Genomic DNA, 24,610 nt, shown 5'->3' on the forward strand with positions numbered 1-24,610 from the left:
TCATATTGTCCAAGTACCCAGAATGTTATGGATGGTATCTCCTTCATATTGTCCAAGTACCCAGAGTGTTATGGATGGCCTCTTCTTCATATTGTCCAAGTACCCAGAGTGTTATGGCTGGTATCTCCTTCTTATTGTCCAAGTACCCAGAGTGTTAGAGGTGGTATCTCCTTCTTATTGTCCAAGTACCCAGAGTGTTATGGATGGTATCTCCTTCTTATTGTCCAAGTACCCAGAGTGTTATGGATGGTATCTCCTTCGTATTGTCCAAGTACCCAGAGTTTTATGGATGGTAACTCTTTCATATTGTCCAAGTACCCAGAGCGTTAGGGAAGGTAATCATTTATAATACATCATCGAACTTTCAGGTAGGTTACCCTTAATATTCCCAAACTGTCCAAAGATTTACCAAATATATTTTATACAGTATTTGTGTAGAGAGGGACAGTTATTCCTCAACCTTCCACTTATAAACACTAGCCGTGTTCAGACAAGATACGTTTTTTTGAGTGAGTGAGTGAGTAGGTGGGTGGGTAGTTTGATTTGAGTGAGTGAATGAGTGAATGAGTGAATGAGTGAATGAGAGAATGAGTGAATGAGCATCATGCATCCTACCTCTGAATGTCCTCGTGTTCGGCTGTCTTTACAGTTCCATTGTCGGTCATCATATTCATGGACATTCCGTTACAATGTTTTTCTGCAACAACAGCAATTTTATAAACACCACATATTGTCCATACTTATGTTAACTGGATGCATCACAGCAATAACTCACACTAGACATATCACAATTATAACTTACAGTGGACATATCACAATTAAAACTCACACTTTACAGATCGCAAGTATTACTCACACTGGACATATCACAATCATAAATAACATATGTCATATGTCATAACTCACACTTGATGTATGTCAATTATATCTCACACTTGATATCTCACATTCGTAACTAACACTCGATATATACCATTAATAAACTTACATTGGATATATAACAGTTATAACTCACTCTGGATAAAAAAAAACAGTTATTACTTACACCAGGTATATCACAATTATTATTACACTTGAAAAATACCAGTTATAACTTACATCGGATATATAACAGCTATAACGCACACTAGATATATCACAGTTATAACTTACACTGGATATATAATGGTTATATCTAACACTGGATACACTAGTATCACAATCATAACTTACACAGGATATATGACAGGTACGACTAACACTGGATACACTAGTATTACAATTATAACTGACACAGGATATATAACAGGTATGACTTACACTGGATATACTAGTATCCCAATTATAACTGACACAGGATATATAACAGTTATAACTTACACTGGATATATAACAGTTATTACTAACACTGGATATATCACAGTTATAACTTACACTGGATATATCACAAATATAGCTTACACTGGATATATAACAGTTATAACTTACACTGGATATATAACAGTTATAACTTACACTGGATATATAACAGTTATAACTTACACTGGATATATAACAGTTATAACTTACACTGGATATATCACAGTTATAACTTAGTGTATAGACAGGACTTACTAAATGATGCAACCTTCAGCAGGACCCTGTTAGTTGATCCAGTGGGGGTCTTCAGCGTGAGGTCAGGCCCAGTGCTCATAAACATGGGCTTTCCTCCCTCCATGCAAGCCTTGTTGATGGCCTTCGTCCCAGATGCTCCTGGCAACACACAGGAGTAGGTGGAAATGTTGGATTATTGTCTGATAATATTGGTCTCTGGGTCTGTGTTCCGTGTTGTCTCTGAGTGACTGTGTTCCTTGTGGTCTCTGAGTGTCTGTATTGAGAATGTGTTTGAATGTCTGTGTTCCATGTGGTCTTTGTATGTCAGTATTAAGAGTGAGGTTTCAATGTCTGTATTAAGTGTGTGATGTCTGGGTGTCTGTATTAATAGTGTGATGTCTGAGTGTCTGTATTAAATATAGTGTCTGGGTGTCTGTATTAAGTATGATATCTGAGTGTCTGTATTAAGTGTGATGTCTGAGTGTCTGTATTAAATATAGTGTCTGGGTGTCTGTATTAAGTGTGATGTCTGAGTGTCTGTATTAAGTGTGATGTCTGAATGTCTGTATTAAGTGTGATGTCTGAATGTCTGTATTAGAGTGTGATGTCTGAGTGTCTGTATTAAGTGTGATGTCTGAGTGTTTGTATTAAGTGTGCTATCTGAGTGACTGTATAAAGTATGATGTCTGAGTGTCTGTATTAAGTGTGATGTCTGAGTGTCTGTATTAAGTGTGATGTCTGAGTGTTTGTATTAAGTGTGCTATCTGAGTGACTGTATAAAGTATGATGTCTGAGTTTCTGTATTGAGTGTTATGTCTGAGTGTCTGTATAAAGTGTGGGTTGTCTGAGTGTCTGTACCAAGCGTGTTATCTGAGAGTCTGTATAAAGTATGATGTCTGAGTGTCTGTATTAAGTTTGTGATGTCTGAGTGTCTGTTTTAAGTGTGATGTCTGAGTGTCTGTATTAAGTGTGTTATCTGAGTGTCTGTATTGAGTGTGATGTCTGAGTGTCTGTATAAAGTGTGGGTTGTCAGAGCGTCTGTACTAAGCGTGTTATCTGAGTGTCTGTTTTAAGTGTGATGTCTGAGTGTCTGTATTGAGTGTGATGTCTGAGCGTCTGTATTAAGTGTGTTATCTGAGCGTCTGTATTAAGTATTATGTCTGAGTGTCTGTATTGAGTATGTTATCTGAATGTCTGTATTACATGTGATGTCTGAGTGTCTGTATATATGTGTTTTTTGTTTGTTGTCTATATATTTCGCAATAATGTTTAGGATCACCCCACTCACCATCTATTGCTTCTACAGGGAATGGGTTAGCGTTACACATGACTTCTACTCCGGACGTGCTCATCATGACCGTCGCCCGCGCCGTCGTGCCTGGGGCCAGCAGGGTCTTGTCACAGTATTGCCTGGGGGTCAAACAAAGCACACGATGAACTTGAGTGGGTTTAAGGCTGTCTCACAGCCCCAAGGCAATAATTAAAAATGGAATCCAACTAGAATGATTTGGCAAGTCTACATTGCCTCAGTTCTAGAAGTTAAGCATTGGGCCCAATTTGTTTTGTTTTTTTAGGTGTACATATATAGTGTTAAATACGGTAACTTTATAGTGGCTAGATGTTCATCTATAAGGGACCAACCACTGAGCATGTTGGAGAGGACGGGGTGCGAATGTAGAAGATGGGATATTTTATCGGTCCTGTGACAGGAGGAGCTGCATAATTCAGTCTCTGTGAAACATTTTAGGACATCCAGCATGTCTGACATACGCTTTGTTTGGGGGGATAAAACCTGAGAACGATCTGCGTTGCCAGTAAAGGTAACAACTCGCTGCCCTCTCAAATATAGCGTCGTCCAATTACGACGTCACAAAGTTGCGAGCGTATGTTTGAATCTCTAGAAATGATGTATTGATAGGACAATGTTTTATTGTGAAATAAAACACGCCTCATTCCTGAACACGCATACGACCGCATACCAAAAGTTCAGCTAAATATTTTTCTTGTTACGTTTGATGGCTTTCTGCCTCAATTGTGTTTATTGGGCTGTATTCACAATTTCTCTAAATACTGAAAGGAAACAAGGGACACATGCATATCCGGGGTAGAGTAGGTCTTCAGAAACCCATGCTGGCAGTAACAGGCGCCTCTGCTTGTCGTAGAAGGCGACTAACGGGATCGGGTGGTCAGGCTCGCTGACTTGGTTGACGTCATCGTATCCCATCTTCCCAAAGGAGTTACCTGACTTTAAAAGTCCACCCTTGTCGAACAAGACTGGAATTTTTAAGCTCGATCCTAGCGCCACCATTGGCTATCACGATTTATGTCCCTTCTATGTCTCTCCTACTAACCAATCAGATTCCATATCTCATAGCAAATGCATTTGCTTCAAACAAAATGGCGGCGCCCAGTCAAAACGATCTGCTTGATAATCAAAATCTACATTGAGATAAAACGGAACGTACTTCGCGAAGTGCAACAAATCACGTAAGCAACTTATTTAAAAACATGTAAGTATGTGGAAAATATCTGTACACATGCTTTGCAATCCCAGCAATCGACCGATATCTGCTCGGCAGTTTACAAACTGGTTGTCGATTTCGTTACGCGAATTTGATAACTCAAATTATAACTCAATAGTTCCAGCCTAGTTCGGCAAGGGTGGAAACTGGACTTTTATGTCGTATCCCGTTTGCGTAGATCGATGCTCATGATATCGAACACTGGATTGTCTGATCACTGGTCCAGACTCGATTATTTACAGATCTCCGTCATATAGCTGGAATATTGCTGAGTGCAACAAACAAACAAAGGAAACCACATTTCCGCGAAGTAAAGACACAGGTCCGTTGGTGGGAGATGACTGTAGCTTTTGGGCACCACCCTTGTATCATCATGGGCTACCTACCCTGGAGCTGTCATGAAGTTAGGGTACCAAATATACGATGACACCGGTCCAATAGGGAAGTTCTTCACATTGTCACAGTCAGTTACTGAAAACAAAGCAAAAACATTCTTGTAACATTTCACTTCAATCAACCCAAGTGAGTGAGTGAGTGAGTTGGGTTTAACGCTATTCTGAACAGTATTGATGTGGGAGGAAAGCCCGAAGTGATGCAGGTCTCAGGCGTTTACCATTTTGGTGAAAACCACGTGCCCGAATAGGTGCTGAGAAACCCAGAAACATACTCGGGGCGAGCCGGGGTTCAGACCAAAAAAAGGATTTTGGCGTGCCCAAGAGGGGCAAATCTGCACAGCGAAATTCGGCGACTCAGACGACCCTAATATCAATGTTAAACTGCGGCATGGTATCTCAGTGGGGTAGTACCATAAAACCTGTCCCATACACCCCTCACTGACTGACTTACCACTTACCCACCCACTAACTAACACACTCAATCACTCAGCGCCAACTGTTTGACTGCCCCACCCCTCACCCCTCGCATGCTGACTTAGAACTCACCACCCACCCATCGACCTACTCACCACCCACCCATCCACCCACTCACCCACTCACAACTTTAGTGTCCCACATTCTGCTCACAGGCTGACGCACCAGTCACCCACCCGCCCATCCACCCACTCGCCCACCCACCCATCCACCACCCATCCACAACTTCACTGTCCCACATTCCCCACACAGACTGACTCACCACTCACCACTCACCACTCACCCACCCGCCCATCCACCCACTCGCCCACCCACCCATCCACCACCCATCCACAATTTCACTGTCCCACATTCCCCCCACAGACTGACCTACCCCTCACCCAACCATCCACCCACTCACAACTTTGCTGTCCAACATTCCCCCCACAGACTGACTCACCACTCACCAGCCACCCACCCGCCCATCCACCCACTCACCATCCACCCATCCACCCACTCACCACCCACCCATCCACCCACTCACCTACCACCCATCCACCCACTCACCACCCACCCATCCATCCACTCACCACCCACCCATCCATCCACTCACCCACCCACCCATCCACCCACTCGCCCGGCCACCCATCCACCCACTCGCCCGGCCACCCATCCACCATCCACCCACAACTTCACTGTCCCACATTCCCCCCACAGACTGACTCACCACTCACCACTCACCCACCCACCCACCCACCCACTCGTCCACTCACAACTTTACTGTCCCACATTCCTCTCAAAGGCCGACGCACCAGCCACCCACCCGCCCATCCACCCACTCACCATCCACCCATCCACCCACTCACCTACCACCCATCCACCCACTCACCACCCACCCATCCACCCACTCACCACCCACCCATCCACCCACTCACCACCCACCCATCCACCCACTCACCATCCACCCATCCGCCCACTCACCTACCACCCATCCACCCACTCACCACCCACCCATCCACCCACCTACCACCAGACCATCCACCCACTCACCACCCACCCATCCATCCACTCACCACCCACCCATCCACCCACTCACCACCCACCCATCCTCCCATTCACCACCCACCCATCCACCCACCTACCACCCGACCATCCACCCACCTACCACCCACCAATCCATCCACTCACCACCCACCCATCCATCCACTCACCCACCCACCCATCCAACCACTCACCCACCCACCCACCCATCCATCCACTCACCCACCCACCCATCCAACCACCCATTCACCCATCCATCCACCCACTTACCCACCCACAACTTCACTGTCCCACATTCCCCCCACAGACCGACGCACCACTCACCCACCCATCCATCCATCCACCCACTCACCCACTCACCCACCCACCCATCCCCCAAATCACCCATCCACCCATCCATGATCCATGCATCCACCCACTCACCCACCCACCCATCCACCCACTCACCAACTCACCCACCACAACTTCACTGTCCCGCATTCCCCCCACAGACTGACTCACCAGTCAGTGACATGCTGGTGGCCTTCAGCATGAACTGCTTGGGTTTGGCCCCGGTGTATATTGTGGCGATCTGAACTGTCAGGTTTTCTCCACTGCTGTCCAGGTTCCAGAACGGCTGTTCCCCGCCGCAGCTGTCAATCATCATGACGGAACCTTCAGAGAAACATACACATATCTACAGTGAGAATAATATGATGGAGGTGGGGGTGAACTAGACTGGAGGTGGGGGTGAACTAGACTGGAGGTGGGGGTGAACTAGACTGGAGGTGGGGGTGAACTAGACTGGAGGTGGGGGTGAACTAGACTGTGGTGGGGTGAACTAGGCTGGAGATGGGGATGAACTAGACTGGAGGTGGGGGTGAACTAGATTGGAGCGGGGGTGAACTAGACTGGAGGTGGGGGTGAACTAGACTGGAGGTAGAGGTGAACTAGACTGTGGTGGGGTGAACTAGGCTGGAGATGGGGGTGAACTAGACTGGAGGTGGGGGTGAACTAGACTGGAGGTGGGGGTGAACTAGACTGGAGCGGGGGTGAACTAGACTGGAGGTGGGGGTGAACTAGATTGGAGGTGGGGGTGAACTAGGCTGTGGTGGGGTGAACTAGGCTGGAGATGGGGATGAACTAGACTGGAGGTGGGGGTGAACTAGATTGGAGCGGGGGTGAACTAGACTGGAGGTGGGGGTGAACTAGACTGGAGGTAGGGGTGAACTAGACTGTGGTGGGGTGAACTAGGCTGGAGATGGGGGTGAACTAGACTGGAGGTGGGGGTGAACTAGATTGGAGGTGGGGGTGAACTAGACTGGAGGTGGGGGTGAACTAGACTGGAGGTGGGGGTGAACTAGACTGGAGGTGGGGGTGAACTAGACTGGAGCGGGGGTGAACTAGACTGGAGGTGGGGGTGAACTAGACTGTGGTGGGGGTGAACTAAACTGGAGGTGGGGGTGAACTAGACTGGAGGTGGGGGTGAACTAGACTGGAGGTGGGGGTGAACTAGACTGGAGGTGGGGGTGAACTAGACTGGAGGTGGGGGTGAACTAGACTGGAGGTGGGGGTGAACTAGACTGTGGTGGGGTGAACTAGGCTGGAGATGGGGATGAACTAGACTGGAGGTGGGGGTGAACTAGATTGGAGGTGGGGGTGAACTAGATTGGGGGTGGGGTGAACTAGACTGGAGGTGGGGGTGAACTAGACTGGAGGTGGGGGTGAACTAGACTGGAGGTGGGGGTGAACTAGACTGGAGGTGGGGGTGAACTAGACTGGAGGTGGGGGTGAACTAGACTGGAGGTGGGGGTGAACTAGACTGGAGCGGGGGTGAACTAGACTGGAGGTGGGGGTGAACTAGACTGGAGGTGGGGGTGAACTAGACTGGAGGTGGGGGTGAACTAGACTGGAGCGGGGGTGAACTAGACTGGAGGTGGGGTGAACTAGACTGGAGGTGGGGGTGAACTAGACTGTGGTGGGGTGAACTAGGCTGGAGATGGGGATGAACTAGACTGGAGGTGGGGGTGAACTAGATTGGAGGTGGGGGTGAACTAGATTGGGGGTGGGGTGAACTAGACTGGAGGTGGGGGTGAACTAGACTGGAGGTGGGGGTGAACTAGGGTGGAGGTGGGGGTGAACTAGACTGGAGGTGGGGTGAACTAGACTGGAGGTGGGGGTGAACTAGACTGTGGTGGGGGTGAACTAGATTGGGGGTGGGGTGAACTAGACTGGAGGTGGGGGTGAACTAGACTGGAGGTGGGGGTGAACTAGGGTGGAGGTGGGGGTGAACTAGACTGGAGGTGGGGTGAACTAGACTGGAGGTGGGGGTGAACTAGACTGTTGTGGGGTGAACTAGGCTGGAGATGGGGGTGAACTAGACTGGAGGTGGGGGTGAACTAGGGTGGAGGTGGGGGTGAACTAGACTGGAGGTGGGGTGAACTAGACTGGAGGTGGGGGTGAACTAGACTGGAGATGGGGGTGAACTACACTGGATGTAAGGGAGAACTAGGGTGGAGGTGGGGGAGAACTAGGGTGGAGGTGGGGGTGAAGTAGGATGGAGTTGAGGGTGAACTAAGGGCAGCGATTGTGGTTAACTTACGGTCATACACCTTTATGGATCCTGTCCCACACGCCAGAGCCTCCGACTCCATCCAGCCGGGCAGACCCAACATGACCATGGAGCCTGCTGGGGCCATCAGTGTGTACGTACAGCTGATCGCATTGCTGCAACACCGCATTTGATATCACCTGTAGAAATACTCCAAACTCCCATTCATAATATGTGTAAAACGGAAGCCCCCAATCTACCATCGGTCTACTTAACGCTGCTTGAACAATCACACTTCATTTACACAACTGCGTCAGCTTAAAGTGATGCTGGCAGTAGAGGTACAACTGGTGAAACTCATATATAGAACGGAAGGTGGTTCGGTGGCTCGGCGGTTCGGTGGTTCGGCGGTTACTACAGGCTCTGCATATATATAATGGTGACTCTTGAAAATCACATTCGTGAAACCGGTTGAGTATATATGTATACATCGTCGATATAAAGATACTGGACTAACGGCAATATTATATACCAGGGCCATTGCGCTTATCTACTTGGTTAACGACCAAAGGGCATAATAATGTCATCGTCAAACGAGTAGGCACTGGTCTCGCGCTTCATATACAGAGTTATGTTCCTTGGTATGTAATAATTAAATAAGTGGAGTAAGATTGAACACAGTTTTAATTGGCTAGCGCTTTCAACTCGTATCATGTACGAGTCTCATCAGGCCATAACTGAATAACGGACTTGAAGTAGTAACATATAGTTACGTGACGTCATAACATTTGGGAAAACTATGACGTCACAATACCAAGGTGACAATGGACAAATAACTTACGCCTTTACATTCAACTTAGGCGCGTATTTATGAATGGAATGTTGCTCTTTTTGAAACAATGTAGGTTCATGATCAAAATGTAGCTTATATAGCGGGAAAACTAAAATGTTGCCGCTTCCACATGCATCTAAATGTTCACTGAGTGGAATCGTGTTTACATCACTTATAAGGGACATATACATATATACATACTAAGGGACACAACTCTGCATATGAAGCGCGAGACCAGTACCAGTGTTTTCTCGTTTGACTATGACATTATTATGCCCTTTGGTCGTTAACCAAGTAGATAAGCGCAATGGCCCTGGTATATACTATTGCCGTTAGATCAGTATCTTTATATCGAGGATATTTACAAGGTGTGATGATGTACGCTCGTACGTACGCAAACAATAGTTTACATGGATATTGTTTTGGTGTCAATGTGGGTTAGAATGACGGTTCAATTAGGACGTAATTCACTCACTTGTCGTTCAGTGGCGGCATCGGCAGGAACACGGGGTTGACGCCAACATTGATCGGACTTGCCTGGCAGCTTGTCGGATCTGAAACCAAATAACGGGTAGGATGAACATTCGACGTTGATGTCAGGTGCTATCCTCCACGTAAGGTGAGGTGAGGTGCAATGATGTGAGGTGAGTATGGTGAGGTGACGTGCATTGAGGTGAGGTGACATGAGGAGAGGTGAGGTGAGGTGGCATGAGTCGAGGTGAGGTAAGGTGAGGTGGGTGAGGTGACATGAGGTGAGGTGAGGTGCAGTGAATTTGGGTGATGTGACATGAGGTGAGCTGACATGGGGTGAGGTGAGGAGAGGTAAGGTGCAGTGAGGTGAGGTGAGGTGACATAAGGTGAGGTGAGGTGGGGTGAGGTGATATGAGGTAAGGTAAGGTGAGGTGAGGTGACATGAGGTGAGGTGGGGTGAGGTGACATGAAGTGAGGTGATATGAGCTGAGATGAGGTGAGGTGGGGTGAGGTGAGATGGGGTGAGGTGAGGTGACATAAGGTGATGTGGGTGAGGTGATATGAGGTGAGGTAAGGTGACATGAGGTGAGGTAAGGTTAGGTGAGGTATGATGAGGTGAGGTGACATGATGTGAGTTAAGGTGAGGTGAGGTAGGTATGATGGGGTGAGGTGACGTGCAGTGAGGTGAGGTGAGGTGAGGTGAGGTGAGGTGAAATGGCGTTTCAGATTATTGCATTAATATGGCGACATGCATGCATATGTATGTGTGTCCTTGTTTTCTCCCCTTAATGCAGAGCGCCAAGCAGGGTAACAACATGCTTTAACGTCTTTAGGTACTACGCAGCGGGGTTCAAACCACCGATAATTTGCTCTCCGTGTAGACACTGTCCACGGGGGTTATCCGGTCAGGGCATCGAACCAACGACCTTCAGCTCTCTGGGCAAACGCTGTATCCACTAAACCACCGAGGCGGTACAAAAGGACACCGGTATCTTGTTATATATGTCCTTAAAACGGAATCAGATACTTACACGATGGAGCGGACCATATCTTTAGGTAGAAGCCCTTGTCCTCACGCATGCCGTCCGAAACGAACCGGATTGTCATCACTTGCGTCATCGACTGCACCATCACCATGGCCTTGCCACACGCCATCTTCAGTGGTGCAGCAGTCGTACTGGTACCTTAAACAGTAGGATAGAAATACGTCGTCAGTGAGAGTATAGACCTACATTAATAGCACTTGAAAATCGTAGCTCATGCTATTTTGTCCGGTGGGGATGCCTGGTTCGTGGTAATCTTCACATGGTTGTCTGGTGTTGATTCCAATATTTACCGGTTGCCGTTATACAGCTTGATCATTGGAGATAATGACTTTTAACAACAAACAAATCTGACTCTTTTGACGACTTTGTAGGCGCGTTTGGCGTCACAATAATTTATGATGCTTTGGAACTCCGAATAGATGTGCTTAAGATATATTATGATAAGGATACTATTGAACTTCCCATACACAAATTGATTTGGTATGACATTTTGTATCTTCCCAAACTGACTGACTGACTGACTGACTGACTGACTGAATGACTGAATGACTGAATGACTGACTGACTGACTGACTCACTGACTCACTGACTGACTCACTGACTCACTGACTCACTGACTGACTCACATACTGACTCACTGAATCACTCTATACACCAAATACCCTACCATCAAAAAACCGTATCTTGTCTGTACAATTCCCGTCGTCGTGAAGGTCCATGTCCACGCTCATGACGTGAACAACTTGACCACTTTGAGCGGTGATGATCGAGGTGCAGTTTTCATTTCTGGAATAAAGGATGAAGCACATATATACTTGAATATAAGGCTAATGGGGAAGATGGAGGTATAACTGTTCCCCTGCAGAGGAATACTGTATACTAAGATAATTTGTAAAACTACTGGTAGTTGGGGAATATGAAGGATATATATCTAATAATCTATTCGAAAAGTCGATGATATAAAGCATTAACCTCCTATAACGCTGTGTGTAAATTAACAATGTAAAGGATTTACATTCAATAACGCTGTGGTAGTAGAACTTTATAAAGGATTTACCTTCCATAATGCTGTAGGTAGTAGGACTATATAAAGGATTTACCTTCAATAACACTCTGGGTAGTGGGACTATATAAAGGATTTACCTTCCATAACGCTGTGGTAGTTGGTCTATATAAAGGATTTACCTTCAATAACGCTGTGGTAGTTGGACTATATAAAGGATTTACCTTCCATAATGCTGTGGTAGTAGAACTATATAAAGGATTTACATTCCATAATGCTGTAGGTAGTAGGACTATATAAAGGATTTACCTTCAAAAACACTTTGGGTTGTGGGACTATATAAAGGATTTACCTTCCATAACGCTGTGGTAGTTGGTCTATATAAAGGCTTTACCTTTCATAACGCTGTGGCAGTAGAACTATATAAAGGATTTACCTTCCATAATGCTGTGGGTAGTAGGACTATATTGAGGATTTACCTTCCATAACGCTGTGGTAGTTGGACTATATAAAGAATTTACCTTCCATAATGCTGTGGTAGTAGGACTTTATAAAGGATTTACCTTCCATAACGCTGTGGTAGTTGGTCTAAATAAAGGATTTACCTTCCATAACGATCTGGATAGTTGGACTATATAAAGGATTTACCTTCCATAACGCTGTGGGTAGTTGGACTATCTAAAGGATTTACCTTCCATAACGCTGTGGGTAGTTGGACTATCTAAAGGATTTACCTTCCCTAACGCTGTGGGTAGTTGGACTATCTAAAGGATTTACCTTCCATAACGCTGTGGTAGTTGGGCTATCTAAAGGATTTACCTTCCATAACGCTGTGGTAGTAGGACTATCTAAAGGATTTTCCTTCCATAACGCTTTGGGTAGTAGGACTATCTAAAGGATTTACCTTCCATAACGATCTGGGTAGTTTGAAGACATAAACGACATTTGTGTTGGTGTTGCGTTCATGTTCGGAGGCGGACATGCTGCGTCTGTAAGAGGAAACATCAACCATCATTCCGTTGCATAAAAATGGTTCTGTACCATGGAAGCAAAGACAGTATGGTTAAGCTTACAAATCTGAATGTTCTGTGAGGTACCAAAGACAGTATGGTTAAGCTTACAAATCTGAATGTTCTGTGAGGTACCAAAGACAGTATGGTTAAGCTTACAAATCTGAATGTTCTGTGAGGTACCAAAGACAGTATGGTTAAGCTTACAAATCTGAATGTTCTGTGAGGTACCGAAGACAGTATGGTTAAGCTTACAAATCTGAATGTTCTGTGAGGTACCAAAGGGAAGATTTTGTAATATAAATAGGTATATATGTTACGGGAAATATGTTTAATCCGGGAATATTCCGGGAAATTTTCTATCCTATGTTTGATGTAGCATTGTTTGATTACAATGAAAACCAATTGTTAATTTGAGTGAAAGGTATTTGTTATCATGTCATCTCATAAATAATTTGCTTTTTTAATCAAGCCTGACCATATGAGAGCCTCAAAAGTAATTTCAGGAATATTTCTAAAAAACTTGATGTTAATATGCATACTACCTGAAAATTTTAGGGATTATATATATTAAATACGTTCCCTGAAAATTTCAGGGATTATATATATTCCCTGCATTATACATATTCCCTGTAACATACATACACATAAGCACTGATTAAGCACGTGTTCGGATGTTTGCTACTTCATAAAAATGGCTGCTGTGATTCATTGTTGGAAACACGACAAGAGAGTAGAGAGGAGGGGTGAAATGGGGTTTAACGTCGCGTCCAAGATTATTGCACTTATAGAGCGACGTGCATGCACGTGTATGTGTGTGTGTGGCTGCTTGTACTAGTCCGGACTGATGCCGATTTATAGTGCCAGCGCACTGAGATACCATGCAGCAGTTTAACATGAATACCCCACTCAGACACAGTATACTGACTCCGAGCCGACCAGTCCTTGTTTTAGACCCTTAATGCCGAGCGCCAGACAGGGTAACAACAAGTACCATATTTTAACGTCGGGATCGAACCCCGGACCTTCCGCTCTCCGGGCGGACGCTCTACCACTAGACCACGGAGGCGGTCTCAAGAGAGTAGTAAACTGACAAACAGAACACTATCACCACACAAATAATGACTCGAGCAGAATGTACCGACCTATTAACTTTATGCGAGGTCTGAAATCGTTTTTAACAAAGTAGCAGCACCGAGCACACACTACGAATCCAACTGCCACATTATGCAGTGAAAAACAATTATTGTTAACCTGGCTAGGAATCACCACTGACTCTGCAATCAGTATCCACCTTTTCACGAATGACGTTTGCTGCTGATGAGACGGGTGGCCCAGTCGTGTAAGGTGCCGCAATTCGGTGTGCAGAGTTGCGGCCCTTGGGCACGCCAGAAACCTGTGATTGTGGGTTCGAATCCATGTTCGCCCCGGTTACGTTTCTAGGTTTGTCAGCACCATATCCGTGCTCGTGGGTTTCACCGAAGTGGTAAACGTCTGAGACCTGCATCACTTCGGGCTTTCCTCCCACATTAAGCTGACACGCTGTGATATAACTGGAATACTTTTAAAGCGGCGTTAAACCCAACCCACTCACTCACTCACTCACTTTATCTTAGCCTTAAGATATCTTATCTTTCAACGTAGGTAGTTAAGATTTATCTTAGCTAAGATCGTTTCGAAAATCTAGGCCCTGTTCTTATTGCGACTTGTGTGATCAGACTGATGTGTTTTATTGGACACGGCAGTGACATTGCCTCTTGAAACGCCGGCGCCGACTAGCTGCTGACACTGCTTCAAACTTCACAGACTTGACATACCTATCTTGGACGTCATGTAAAACAATATCATTTGAAAGATTTCTTACTTTTTTTAGTAAGGTATGAATTTTAGTATTTTTTTAGTCCCGTCTGGGATTCGAACCCACACTCTCAGAGTGATGAGTAATGGGACACAACCCTAAAAAGTACTCGAATTTGTACTTTACATTTGTTAAATTTGATCACTTTCTAAAAGACATTGTGTTTTCATAGCTTTCGGCCATGGGAGCCGCGCCAATTTACACTTGTCAGTGCGGTACACAACTGACTGACTGAGTATTGTGTTATGCCACTTTTAGCATATCCAGCAATATCCCAGCGGGGGACACCAGATATGGGCTTCACACATTGTATCCATATCGGAAATCGAACCCGGGTCTTCGGCGTGACGAACGAACGCTTTAATCATGAAGCTACCCGACCGCCCCGAGCGGTACACAAAGTATGTAATTTAGACAATTAGCTGTCGGACTTTCGTTTTGTGGAAACCTCTCTGACTGAGTGGGTTAGATCGCTGAATTTGTGTGCTGGCGTTAAGTATTTTCACTCCGAGTTTGTGGGTATGAATCCCAGACATGACATATTCCAAAAGAGTATTGCATTTGTTCTTTACTGAAAAAATGTTATCCTCAATATAGAGAGTGAATATGGTTTTACGACGCTTTTAGCAATATCACGGTGGGAGACGCCATGTCGGGAATCGAACCCGGGTGACGGTTTGACGAGCGAGCGCTTTAACCACTAGGCTACCCGACCGCCCCATATCCCAAATATATCATTTGTTACATATAGTTACATAACCGGTTGTTTATTTTTTTATAATATTGGTGAATGCCACTGTCAAGCGTGGTCTTCGTGTATCAATGTTATATCGACGCTTCTTTCTATGGTTACGTTATGTGGTAGGTAATATAAGTGCCCCATATATCCCGGGCGTTGCTACTGTATTCACTGGCTGATTCCAGTGAAGCTGTTGACACAATGGCTGTGTGAGCACAGCACCACGACACCATGGACATGGGGCTGCATATGTTGAATAGGTTATAGGCGGTTTATGTGAAATAAGAGAGGCGTTATGAGCTGGGGCTGATAATGGATCCCCACTATGAACTTGGTGGGGAGAACTCAAGGCCCCCTTAATATAGGTCAGCACTGTTGTAGTAAAGGTGCAATATTTTCTGTACAACACCTGGTGACGTGCACCACAGTGTCACTACTAAATGTCGACACTGTTGTAGTGGAGGTGCAATATTCTCGACACAACGCCTGGTGACCGGCATCCCAGTGTCACTACTAAAATAATGTCAACTGTTGTAGTAGAGGTGCAATATTCTCTATACAACACCTGGTGACGTGCCTCCCAGTGTCACTACTAAATGTCAGCACTGTTGTAGAGGAGGTGCAATATTCTCTATACAACACCTGGTGACGTGCCTCCCAGTGTCACTACTAAATGTCAACTGTTGTAGTGGAGGTGCAATATTCTCTATACAACACCTGGTGACGTGCTTCCCAGTGTCACTACTAAATGTCAACACTGTTGTAGTAGAGGTGCAATATTCTCTATACAACACCTGGTGACGTGCACCACAGTGTCACTACTAAATGTCAACACTGTTGTAGTGGAGGTGCAATATTCTCTATACTACACCTGGTGACGTGCACAACAGTGTCACTGCTAAATGTCAGCACTGTTGTAGTGGAGGTGCTATATTCTCTCTACAACACCTGGTGACCGGCATCCCAGTGTCACTACTAAATGTTAACACTGTTGTAGTAGAGGTGCAATATTCTCTATACAACACCTGGTAACCGGCATCCCAGTGTCACTACTAAATATCAACACTGTTGTAGTGGAGGTGCTATATTCTTTCTACAACACCTGGTGACGTGCCTCCCAGTGTCACTACTAAATGTCAACACTGTTGTAGTGGAGGTGCAATACTCTCTATACAACACCTGGTGACGTGCACTACAGTGTCACTACTAAATGTCAACACTGTTGTAGTGGAGGTGCAATATTCTCTATACAACACCTGGTGACCGGCATCCCAGTGTCACTACTAAATGTCAACTGTTGTAGTAGAGGTGCAATATTCTCTATACAACACCTGGTGACCGGAATCCTGGTGTCACTAACAAATGTCAACTGTTGTAGTGGAGGTGCAATATTCTCTATACAACACCTGGTGACGTGCACCACAGAGTCACTACTAAATGTTAACACTGTTGTAGTGGAGGTGCATTATTCTCTATACAACACCTGGTGACCGGCATCCCAGTGTCACTACTAAATGTCAACACTGTTGTAGTAGAGGTGCAATATTCTCTATACAACACCTGGTGACGTGCACCACAGTGTCACTACTAAATGTCAACACTGTTGTAGTGGAGGTGCAATATTATCTATACAACACCTGGTGACCGGCATCCCAGTGTCACTACTAAATGTCAGCACTGTTGTAGAGGAGGTGCAATATTCTCTATACAACATCTGGTGACCGGCATCCCAGTGTCACTACTAAATGTCAACACTGTTGTAGTGGAGGTGCAATATTCTCCATACAACACCTGGTGACGTGCACCACAGTGTCACTACTAAATGTCAACACTGTTGTAGTAGAGGTGCAATATTCTCTATACTACACCTGGTGACGTGCACCACAGTGTCACTACTAAATGTCAGCACTGTTGTAGTAGAGGTGCAATATTCTCTCTACAACACCTGGTGACGTGCCTCCCAGTGTCACTACTAAATGTCAGCACTGTTGTAGTAGAGGTGCAATATTCTCTATACAACACCTGGTGACGTGCACCACAGAGTCACTACTAAATGTTAACACTGTTGTAGTGGAGGTGCAATATTCTCTATACAACACCTGGTGACCGGCATCCCAGTGTCACTACTAAATGTCAACACTGTTGTAGTAGAGGTGCAATATTCTCTATACAACACCTGGTGACGTGCACCACAGTGTCACAACTAAATGTCAACACTGTTGTAGTGGAGGTGCAATATTCTCTATACAACACCTGGTGACCGGCATCCCAGTGTCACTACTAAATGTCAGCACTGTTGTAGAGGAGGTGCAATATTCTCTATACAACACCTGGTGACGTGCACCACAGTGTCACTACTAAATGTCAACACTGTTGTAGTTGAGGTACAATATTCTCTATACAACACCTGGTGACCGGCATCCCAGTGTCACTACTAAATGTCAACTGTTGTAGTAGAGGTGCAATATTCTCTATACAACACCTGGTGACGTGCACCACAGTGTCACTACTAAATGGCAACACTGTTGTAGTAGAGGTGCAATATTCTCCATACAACACGTGATGTATACAACACCTAGGGTATGCAATGTGTCTGTGTGTTTGAGTGTCTGTGTGAACTTTTGACATAGTGACGGTGTGTCCGCATGACCTCGTGAACTCTGAAGCCACTCTCAGATAGAGTGACGCATGATGTGAAGCTCCACTGCACCGCGTTGTCTATTGTTCTCTCGGAGGCCCCCTTGGAAGCAGCAGTTGTTTGAATGTATATAATAGCGGAGCCGACGTCACGATGTCACGACACACAGTATCACCACACAGAGTATTACGTCATTACGTAACCGACTCAGTCTCTTATGGTAGGGCAAAAGTCATGTGTTTTGCAACACGCTTATTATAGAACTGATACCAGGTTTCAACAATGCTATATCACCGTGCCTTACTACATGACTGTAGTAGAAAGCATTAGAAACACGTCTAGCCTCCCTTGCCCAGTATTGTAGAGCTGCACAAGCTTACAACGTGGACACTGGCGACGGATTTAGCCAGCTGTGACTGTCACATTGACGCGGGCCTCAAACACAAGACGTACGGAGACAAGGCTTGGGGCAACCGGTTTAGCTCTTACATTCTGTGTTAAAACCAGAGCGTTGCTTTGTCTACCAGTAAGCATTTTAGTTTAGTCTACCGTAGGAATCAGTGAAGCCTGCAAGTTCAGATATGACTGCATGAGTGAGCATGGGATAGGGGTGCGACAGTAGGTGTCAGTGCTGTAACTGATTTCTCTGCACGTGTATCGAGTACTACAAGGCGACTGTCAGCTCTGTGATGTGTAGGTAACCGGATAAGTGCCGAGTACCCACTATTTCGGGCAAATTGTTCCATGAATAGTGGTTTCTATCATACAATATGTCGGGAGATATAGTCTATAACATACCATATATTGGGGTACAGGTTATAACATATCAATGTCGTGAACTACTTTAAATGGACCCATGTGATGGGGATATATTTTACAGGGAAAAGGGGTTTAACGTCGCCTTCAAGATTATTGCAGTGTGTGTGTGTGTGTGTGTGTGTGTGTGTGTGTGGTTGTGTGTGTGGTTGTGTGTGTGTGTGTGTGTGTGTGTGTGTGTGTGTGTGTGTGTGTGTGTGTGTGTGTGTGTGTGTGTGTGTGTGTGTGTGTGTGTGTGTGTGTGTTTGTTGTGTGTGTGGTATGTGGTGTGTGTGGTGTGGTGTGTGGTGTGTGGTGTGTGGTGTGTGTGTGTGTGTGTGTGTGTGTGTGTGTGTGTGTTGTGTGTGTGGTATGTGGTGTGTGTGTGTGGTGTGTGGTGTGTGTGTGTGTGTGTGTGTGTGTGTGTGTGTGTGTGTGTGTGTGTGTGTGTGTGTGTGTGTGTGTGTGTGTGTGTGTGTGTGTGTGTGTGTGTGTGTGTGTGTGTGTGTGTGTGTGTGTGTCTGCTTATACTAGTACGGACTAATGTCGGACGGTAATGCCAGACGCTCTGCCACCAGACCACGGAAGCGGTCGATATAGTTTATAACATACAATATGTTGGGATATAGGTTATCACATACCATGTGATGGGGATATAGTATATAACATTCCATGTATCGGGGATATATATTTCATAACATACATTGTGTTGGTTGGCATAGTCTATATCATACAATGTGTCGGAGATGTAATTTTAACACACGAAACACCCCTTTCCTCTCCCTCTTGCTTATACAGAAGCTAGTGTAGAGGTGATTACACAACGGTGAAACACCAGGTTCTCGTGTTTGATCTTCGCCTTTACGAAGGGGTCATGCATGTTTGATTGGGGTTTGACCCGGGCAAGTGTTCGCGCATACCTGTCTCTCATCATAAGGCGTTCTTATGCAGTCGGGCTGAACTGGCAACCTTAAAGGAAGCCATCGATGAGACACAAAGGCTGGAGGGCCTAAATTAACACGTGACGTGATCATGGCACAATGGAAATCTTTCCTTCTGCACACGCCATCACTGTTAAAACTTACAATTAGGAGTTGTGTTGTAATAACGCAGTGAAGCATCCGTATTGGAATAAACAGCACCTGGAGTGAGTGGACGATGACTACCTTTAAGGTACTTACAATATCTCCCCCGTACCCTCCCCCATAATCCCCCATAATCCCCCCCACACCAAACACCCAACACCCAACACCCAACACCCCACACCCGACACCCCACACCTCCAACTCACATAAAGAATCATAGTAATACCTTATTATATGAAAAGATATTTGAAAATAAGAATGAATCTATGCAAAATGAATACATGAAAATTATTATTATTATTATTATGATAATTATAATTATAATTATAATTATTATTATTATTATTATTATTATCATCATCATCATCATCATCATCATCATTATTATTATTATTATTATTGATGTTGAAGACGACGACGACAGCAACAATTGTGCTTAGAGACTTCGAGAACGGTGTCTGCGTGGACCACGACCCGAATACTGCACCCTGCGGCCATGCATTACACATATGTAATGTCGTCACGTCAACATTGTAGGTAATTCATTATACACGCACCAGGCCTTTAGATGTTCACCACAGCGCCCGACCATGGATGTTAACGCATTCTTGAAATACGACATTAAGACGGTGGTGGCGTTTGTGTTGTTAGCGTGCAGGCATGTGTCCGCATGTATGCTATACATGTTTGGGGCTCAAGTTCTAAATAGCTGTGCTCGAATTATTGAACTCTCCAGTGAAGAGGTATTTTTATGACGACTAGTTCTTGTGCCACTGTGACGTGCTGCCTGTCAGTGAAGGCGACAATGTCAACAGCGAAGACCGTCACGTCTCTGACGAAGGCGGGAATGACACAGGTGAATGCAATAATATGTGGCTTCCCGTGTTGATAATGGGGCAGAATAGACTCGCTGATAATCTGGGACAATGAAGGTGCTCTGTACCCTATGCTTATCTTCCCATTGTGATTCCAGGGCAGAACAGGTCGCCAGTACCCCGTGCTTATCTTCCCGTTAGGATTCCAGGGCAGAACAGGTTGCCAGTATCCCATGCTTATCTTCCCGCTGGGATTCCAGGGCAGAACAGGTTGCCAGTATCCCATGCTTATCTTCCCGTTAAGATTCCAGGGCAGAACAGGTTGCCAGTACCCCATGCATATCTTCCCGTTAGGATTCCAGGGCAAAACAGGTCGTCAGTACCCCATGCATATCTTCCCGCTGGGATTCCAGGGCAAAACAGGTCGCCAGTACCCCGTGCTTATCTTCCCGTGGGGATTCCAGGGCGGAACAGGTCGCCAGTATCCCATGCTTATCTTCCCGCTGGGATTCCAGGGCAGAACAGGTTGCCAGTATCCCATGCTTATCTTCCCGTTAGGATTCCAGGGCAGAACAGGTCGCCAGTACCCCGTGCTTATCATACCGTTTGGATTCGAGGACGGGATAGTTCCCAAGTACCCCATGCTTGTCTCGCCGTGGGTGTTCAAGGACATGTTAGACCACAGTACCCCGTAATTGTCTTCCCAAGGGAATTCTGGGAAAGAATAGACCCCCAGTACCATCCTATTTCTGAACGAGCCGATTAAGATTATGATCAGAAATGTAAATATATTAATGTTGTTTAAATAATAAAGTCGGTATCATGTAAACCAGTGCTTAAAAGCATATGCAAGGCTCCACGACCTCGGGGCACAATAACACACCAACACGTCGCTGTATAACAACCTGACTGTTGCGACACCCCTGTAGCCGAGGTCCTGCTATAAACTGGAATCCCCACAGGGAATTGCACAAGTGGTAGGTACATGTGACACATCCGTATGCCGGGTTTCGCAAGGCCGAGCAGATTCAGGAACAGTCACGTATATATAGACAGTGTGACCGACAGCCTGACTGTGTACATACACAATTGTCAGGTATTCATCTTTCTTATGAAACGTCCGTTACGTTGTCTCGTCAGACAGCTTAGGGGCGTTCGGTGTGGTGTGGCGGTTATTGCAGTGTGTTCAGTCTTGTTGAAACAGTTTCGTCATGTTGTAGGAAGCAATACCCAGCATTCAATACCCAGTACACAATACACAATACCCAGTACTCAATACACAAAACCCAGTACTCAATACACAATACCCAGTACTCAATACATAATACCCAGTACACAATACACAATACCCAGTACACAATACACAATACCCAGTCCTCAATACATAATACCTAGGACATAATACACAATACCCAGTACACAATACACAATACTGAGGACTCAAACCACAATATAAAGGACTCAATACATCATACACAGTACATACTACACAATACCCAGTACATAATACACACACCCAGTACTCAATACACAATACCCAGTACATAATACACAATACCCATTACTCAATACACAATAACCAGTACTCAATACATAATACCCAGTACTCAATACATAATACCCAGTACACAATACACAATACCCAGTACACAATACACAATACCCAGTCCTCAATACATAATACCTAGGACATAATACACAATACCCAGTACACAATACACAATACTGAGGACTCAAACCACAATATAAAGGACTCAATACATCATACACAGTACATACTACACAATACCCAGTACATAATACACAACACCCGGTACTCAATACACAATACCCAGTACATAATACACAATACCCATTACTCAATACACAATAACCAGTACTCAATACATAATACCCAGTACACAATACACAATACCCATTACTCAATACATAATACCCAGTACATAATACACAATACCCATTACTCAATACACAATACCCCGTACTCAATACATAATACCCAGTACATAATACACAATACACAGTACATAATACACAATACCCAGTACATAATACACAACACCCAGTACTCAATACACAATACCCAGCACACAATACACAATACCCTGCACATAATACACAATACCCAGCACACAATACACAGTACCCAGCAGACAATACACAATACCCAGCACACAATACACAATACCCAACACACAATACACAATACCCTGCACACAATACACAATACCCAGCACACAATACACAATACCCAGCACACAACACACCGACTGCAGGGCTACTGCATGACTATGCTGTTTTTGATCCAACGGACTGACATCTGGTCGACCTGCGTGTGAACCAAGGCAGATAGCTTCAACTAAATTAAATAGCGCAACGCTTCTGCCCACGCTCAATTATTTCTATATATTGGGACTGTATAACGATAGAAGGGGTTTAATCTGCATATACGCATGTATAGAGACTATACGCAGAATAGAGAGATAAGGTGGTAACATTCTGCATGATATAGAGATAGTGTGTTATCATTCTGCATAATATAGAGATAAAGTGTTATCATTCTGCATAATAAAGAGATAAGGTGGTATCATTCTGCATAATATAGAGATAAGGTGGTATCATTCTGCATAAAATAGAGATAGTGTGTTATCATTCTACATAATATAGAGATAAGGTGGTATCATTCTGCATAAAATAGAGATAAGGTGGTATCATTCTGCATAATATAGAGATAGGGTGTTATCATTCTGCATAATATAGAGATAAGGTGGTATCATTCTACATAATATAGAGATAAGGTGGTATCATTCTGCATAAAATAGAGATAGTGTGTTATCATTCTGCATAATATAGAGATAAAGTGTTATCATTCTGCATATTATAGAGATAAGGTGTTATCATTCTGCATAAAATAGAGATAGTGTGTTATCATTCTGCATAATATAGAGATAAGTTGGTATCATTCTGCATAATATAGAGATAGGGTGCTACCGTCCTGTTTTACATGTTGATCAGGTCTTATCACCACGTATATCGTAGAGATAATGCGTTATTTACGTATGATCACGGGTTATGATCATCGACATCGCTATGGTCAGTTGTGGTTATCAACCGTTATCTTTCCGCAGTAACACGCTGTGCTGGTTTAAATTATAGTCATGGCTAGAAAACCAGTGCCCCAGCCTTACAAGCTATACTGACATTTGACTGTTTACAGAGCAAGCCTCGTTGAAGACTGCTATAGCCTTGACCACGCCCGATTTCACAACCATCCAAGAACTAGTCACAGTAAGACGGAAAAGTTTACAAATACGACCCACACATGATATGAAGTGTTAAGAAAGTTTCTCACCTGTTCTATACAGCTGGACGCTAATCATCATCAAGACACAGGTGAGAGTGTAGGACGCCATAGTGTACAGCCAGCTGAAGTATACCAGGTAGAAACAAGTTTACTTTACAACCGGAACACCTCAACAGACAACAAGACCTCTAATCCGTCGTGAAACGGGAACAGTCGAGGTGTTCCGAGTGACGGGTGACACGGTTGAACGACTCGCATTGTATGGTCCGGCGACCGCCCTCGTACCTGCCCGAGACAGGAGTGTATGGGGGGAGGAGGTGAGGAATGTACGGCGAGAAGGCAGCGTAATATGTTCATACAATTGCAGCTGGGTCGGTACTTGATATTCCGGTATTGGTAGAGGTTGTAGGTAGGGGACAGTAAGTCGTATTACAAGTAGGGCGCAGTTTGGGCTGGCGTGTATGTGCGGTACAACAGCACTCAGCTACGGTACTTTCTGAA

The 24,610-nt window shown here is 44.9% G+C and overlaps 1 protein-coding gene across 1 annotated transcript in view; it reads right to left on the bottom strand.

Annotated features, from left to right (window-relative positions):
- LOC125381562 (deleted in malignant brain tumors 1 protein-like) overlaps positions 1–24,326 on the bottom strand; it is a 56,789-nt gene extending 32,463 nt beyond the window's left edge. Inside the window, exons 1-11 of the mRNA XM_048398573.1 lie at positions 24,158–24,326; positions 12,770–12,854; positions 11,530–11,648; positions 10,848–11,000; positions 9,821–9,899; positions 8,565–8,689; positions 6,485–6,637; positions 4,481–4,565; positions 2,861–2,982; positions 1,594–1,731; positions 616–697 (exon numbers count right to left, since the gene is read on the bottom strand). Coding sequence (XP_048254530.1) covers positions 616–697; positions 1,594–1,731; positions 2,861–2,982; positions 4,481–4,565; positions 6,485–6,637; positions 8,565–8,689; positions 9,821–9,899; positions 10,848–11,000; positions 11,530–11,648; positions 12,770–12,854; positions 24,158–24,218 — 1,202 coding nt within the window. The 5' untranslated portion in view covers positions 24,219–24,326. The remainder of the gene's footprint in view (positions 1–615; positions 698–1,593; positions 1,732–2,860; positions 2,983–4,480; positions 4,566–6,484; positions 6,638–8,564; positions 8,690–9,820; positions 9,900–10,847; positions 11,001–11,529; positions 11,649–12,769; positions 12,855–24,157) is intronic.
- Positions 24,327–24,610: the final 284 nt, after the last annotated feature.

This window comes from Haliotis rufescens, unplaced genomic scaffold (assembly GCF_023055435.1).
Source record: "Haliotis rufescens isolate VD_foot unplaced genomic scaffold, xgHalRufe1.0.p SCAF_18, whole genome shotgun sequence".
NCBI classification, from domain to species: Eukaryota; Metazoa; Mollusca; class Gastropoda; order Lepetellida; family Haliotidae; genus Haliotis; species Haliotis rufescens.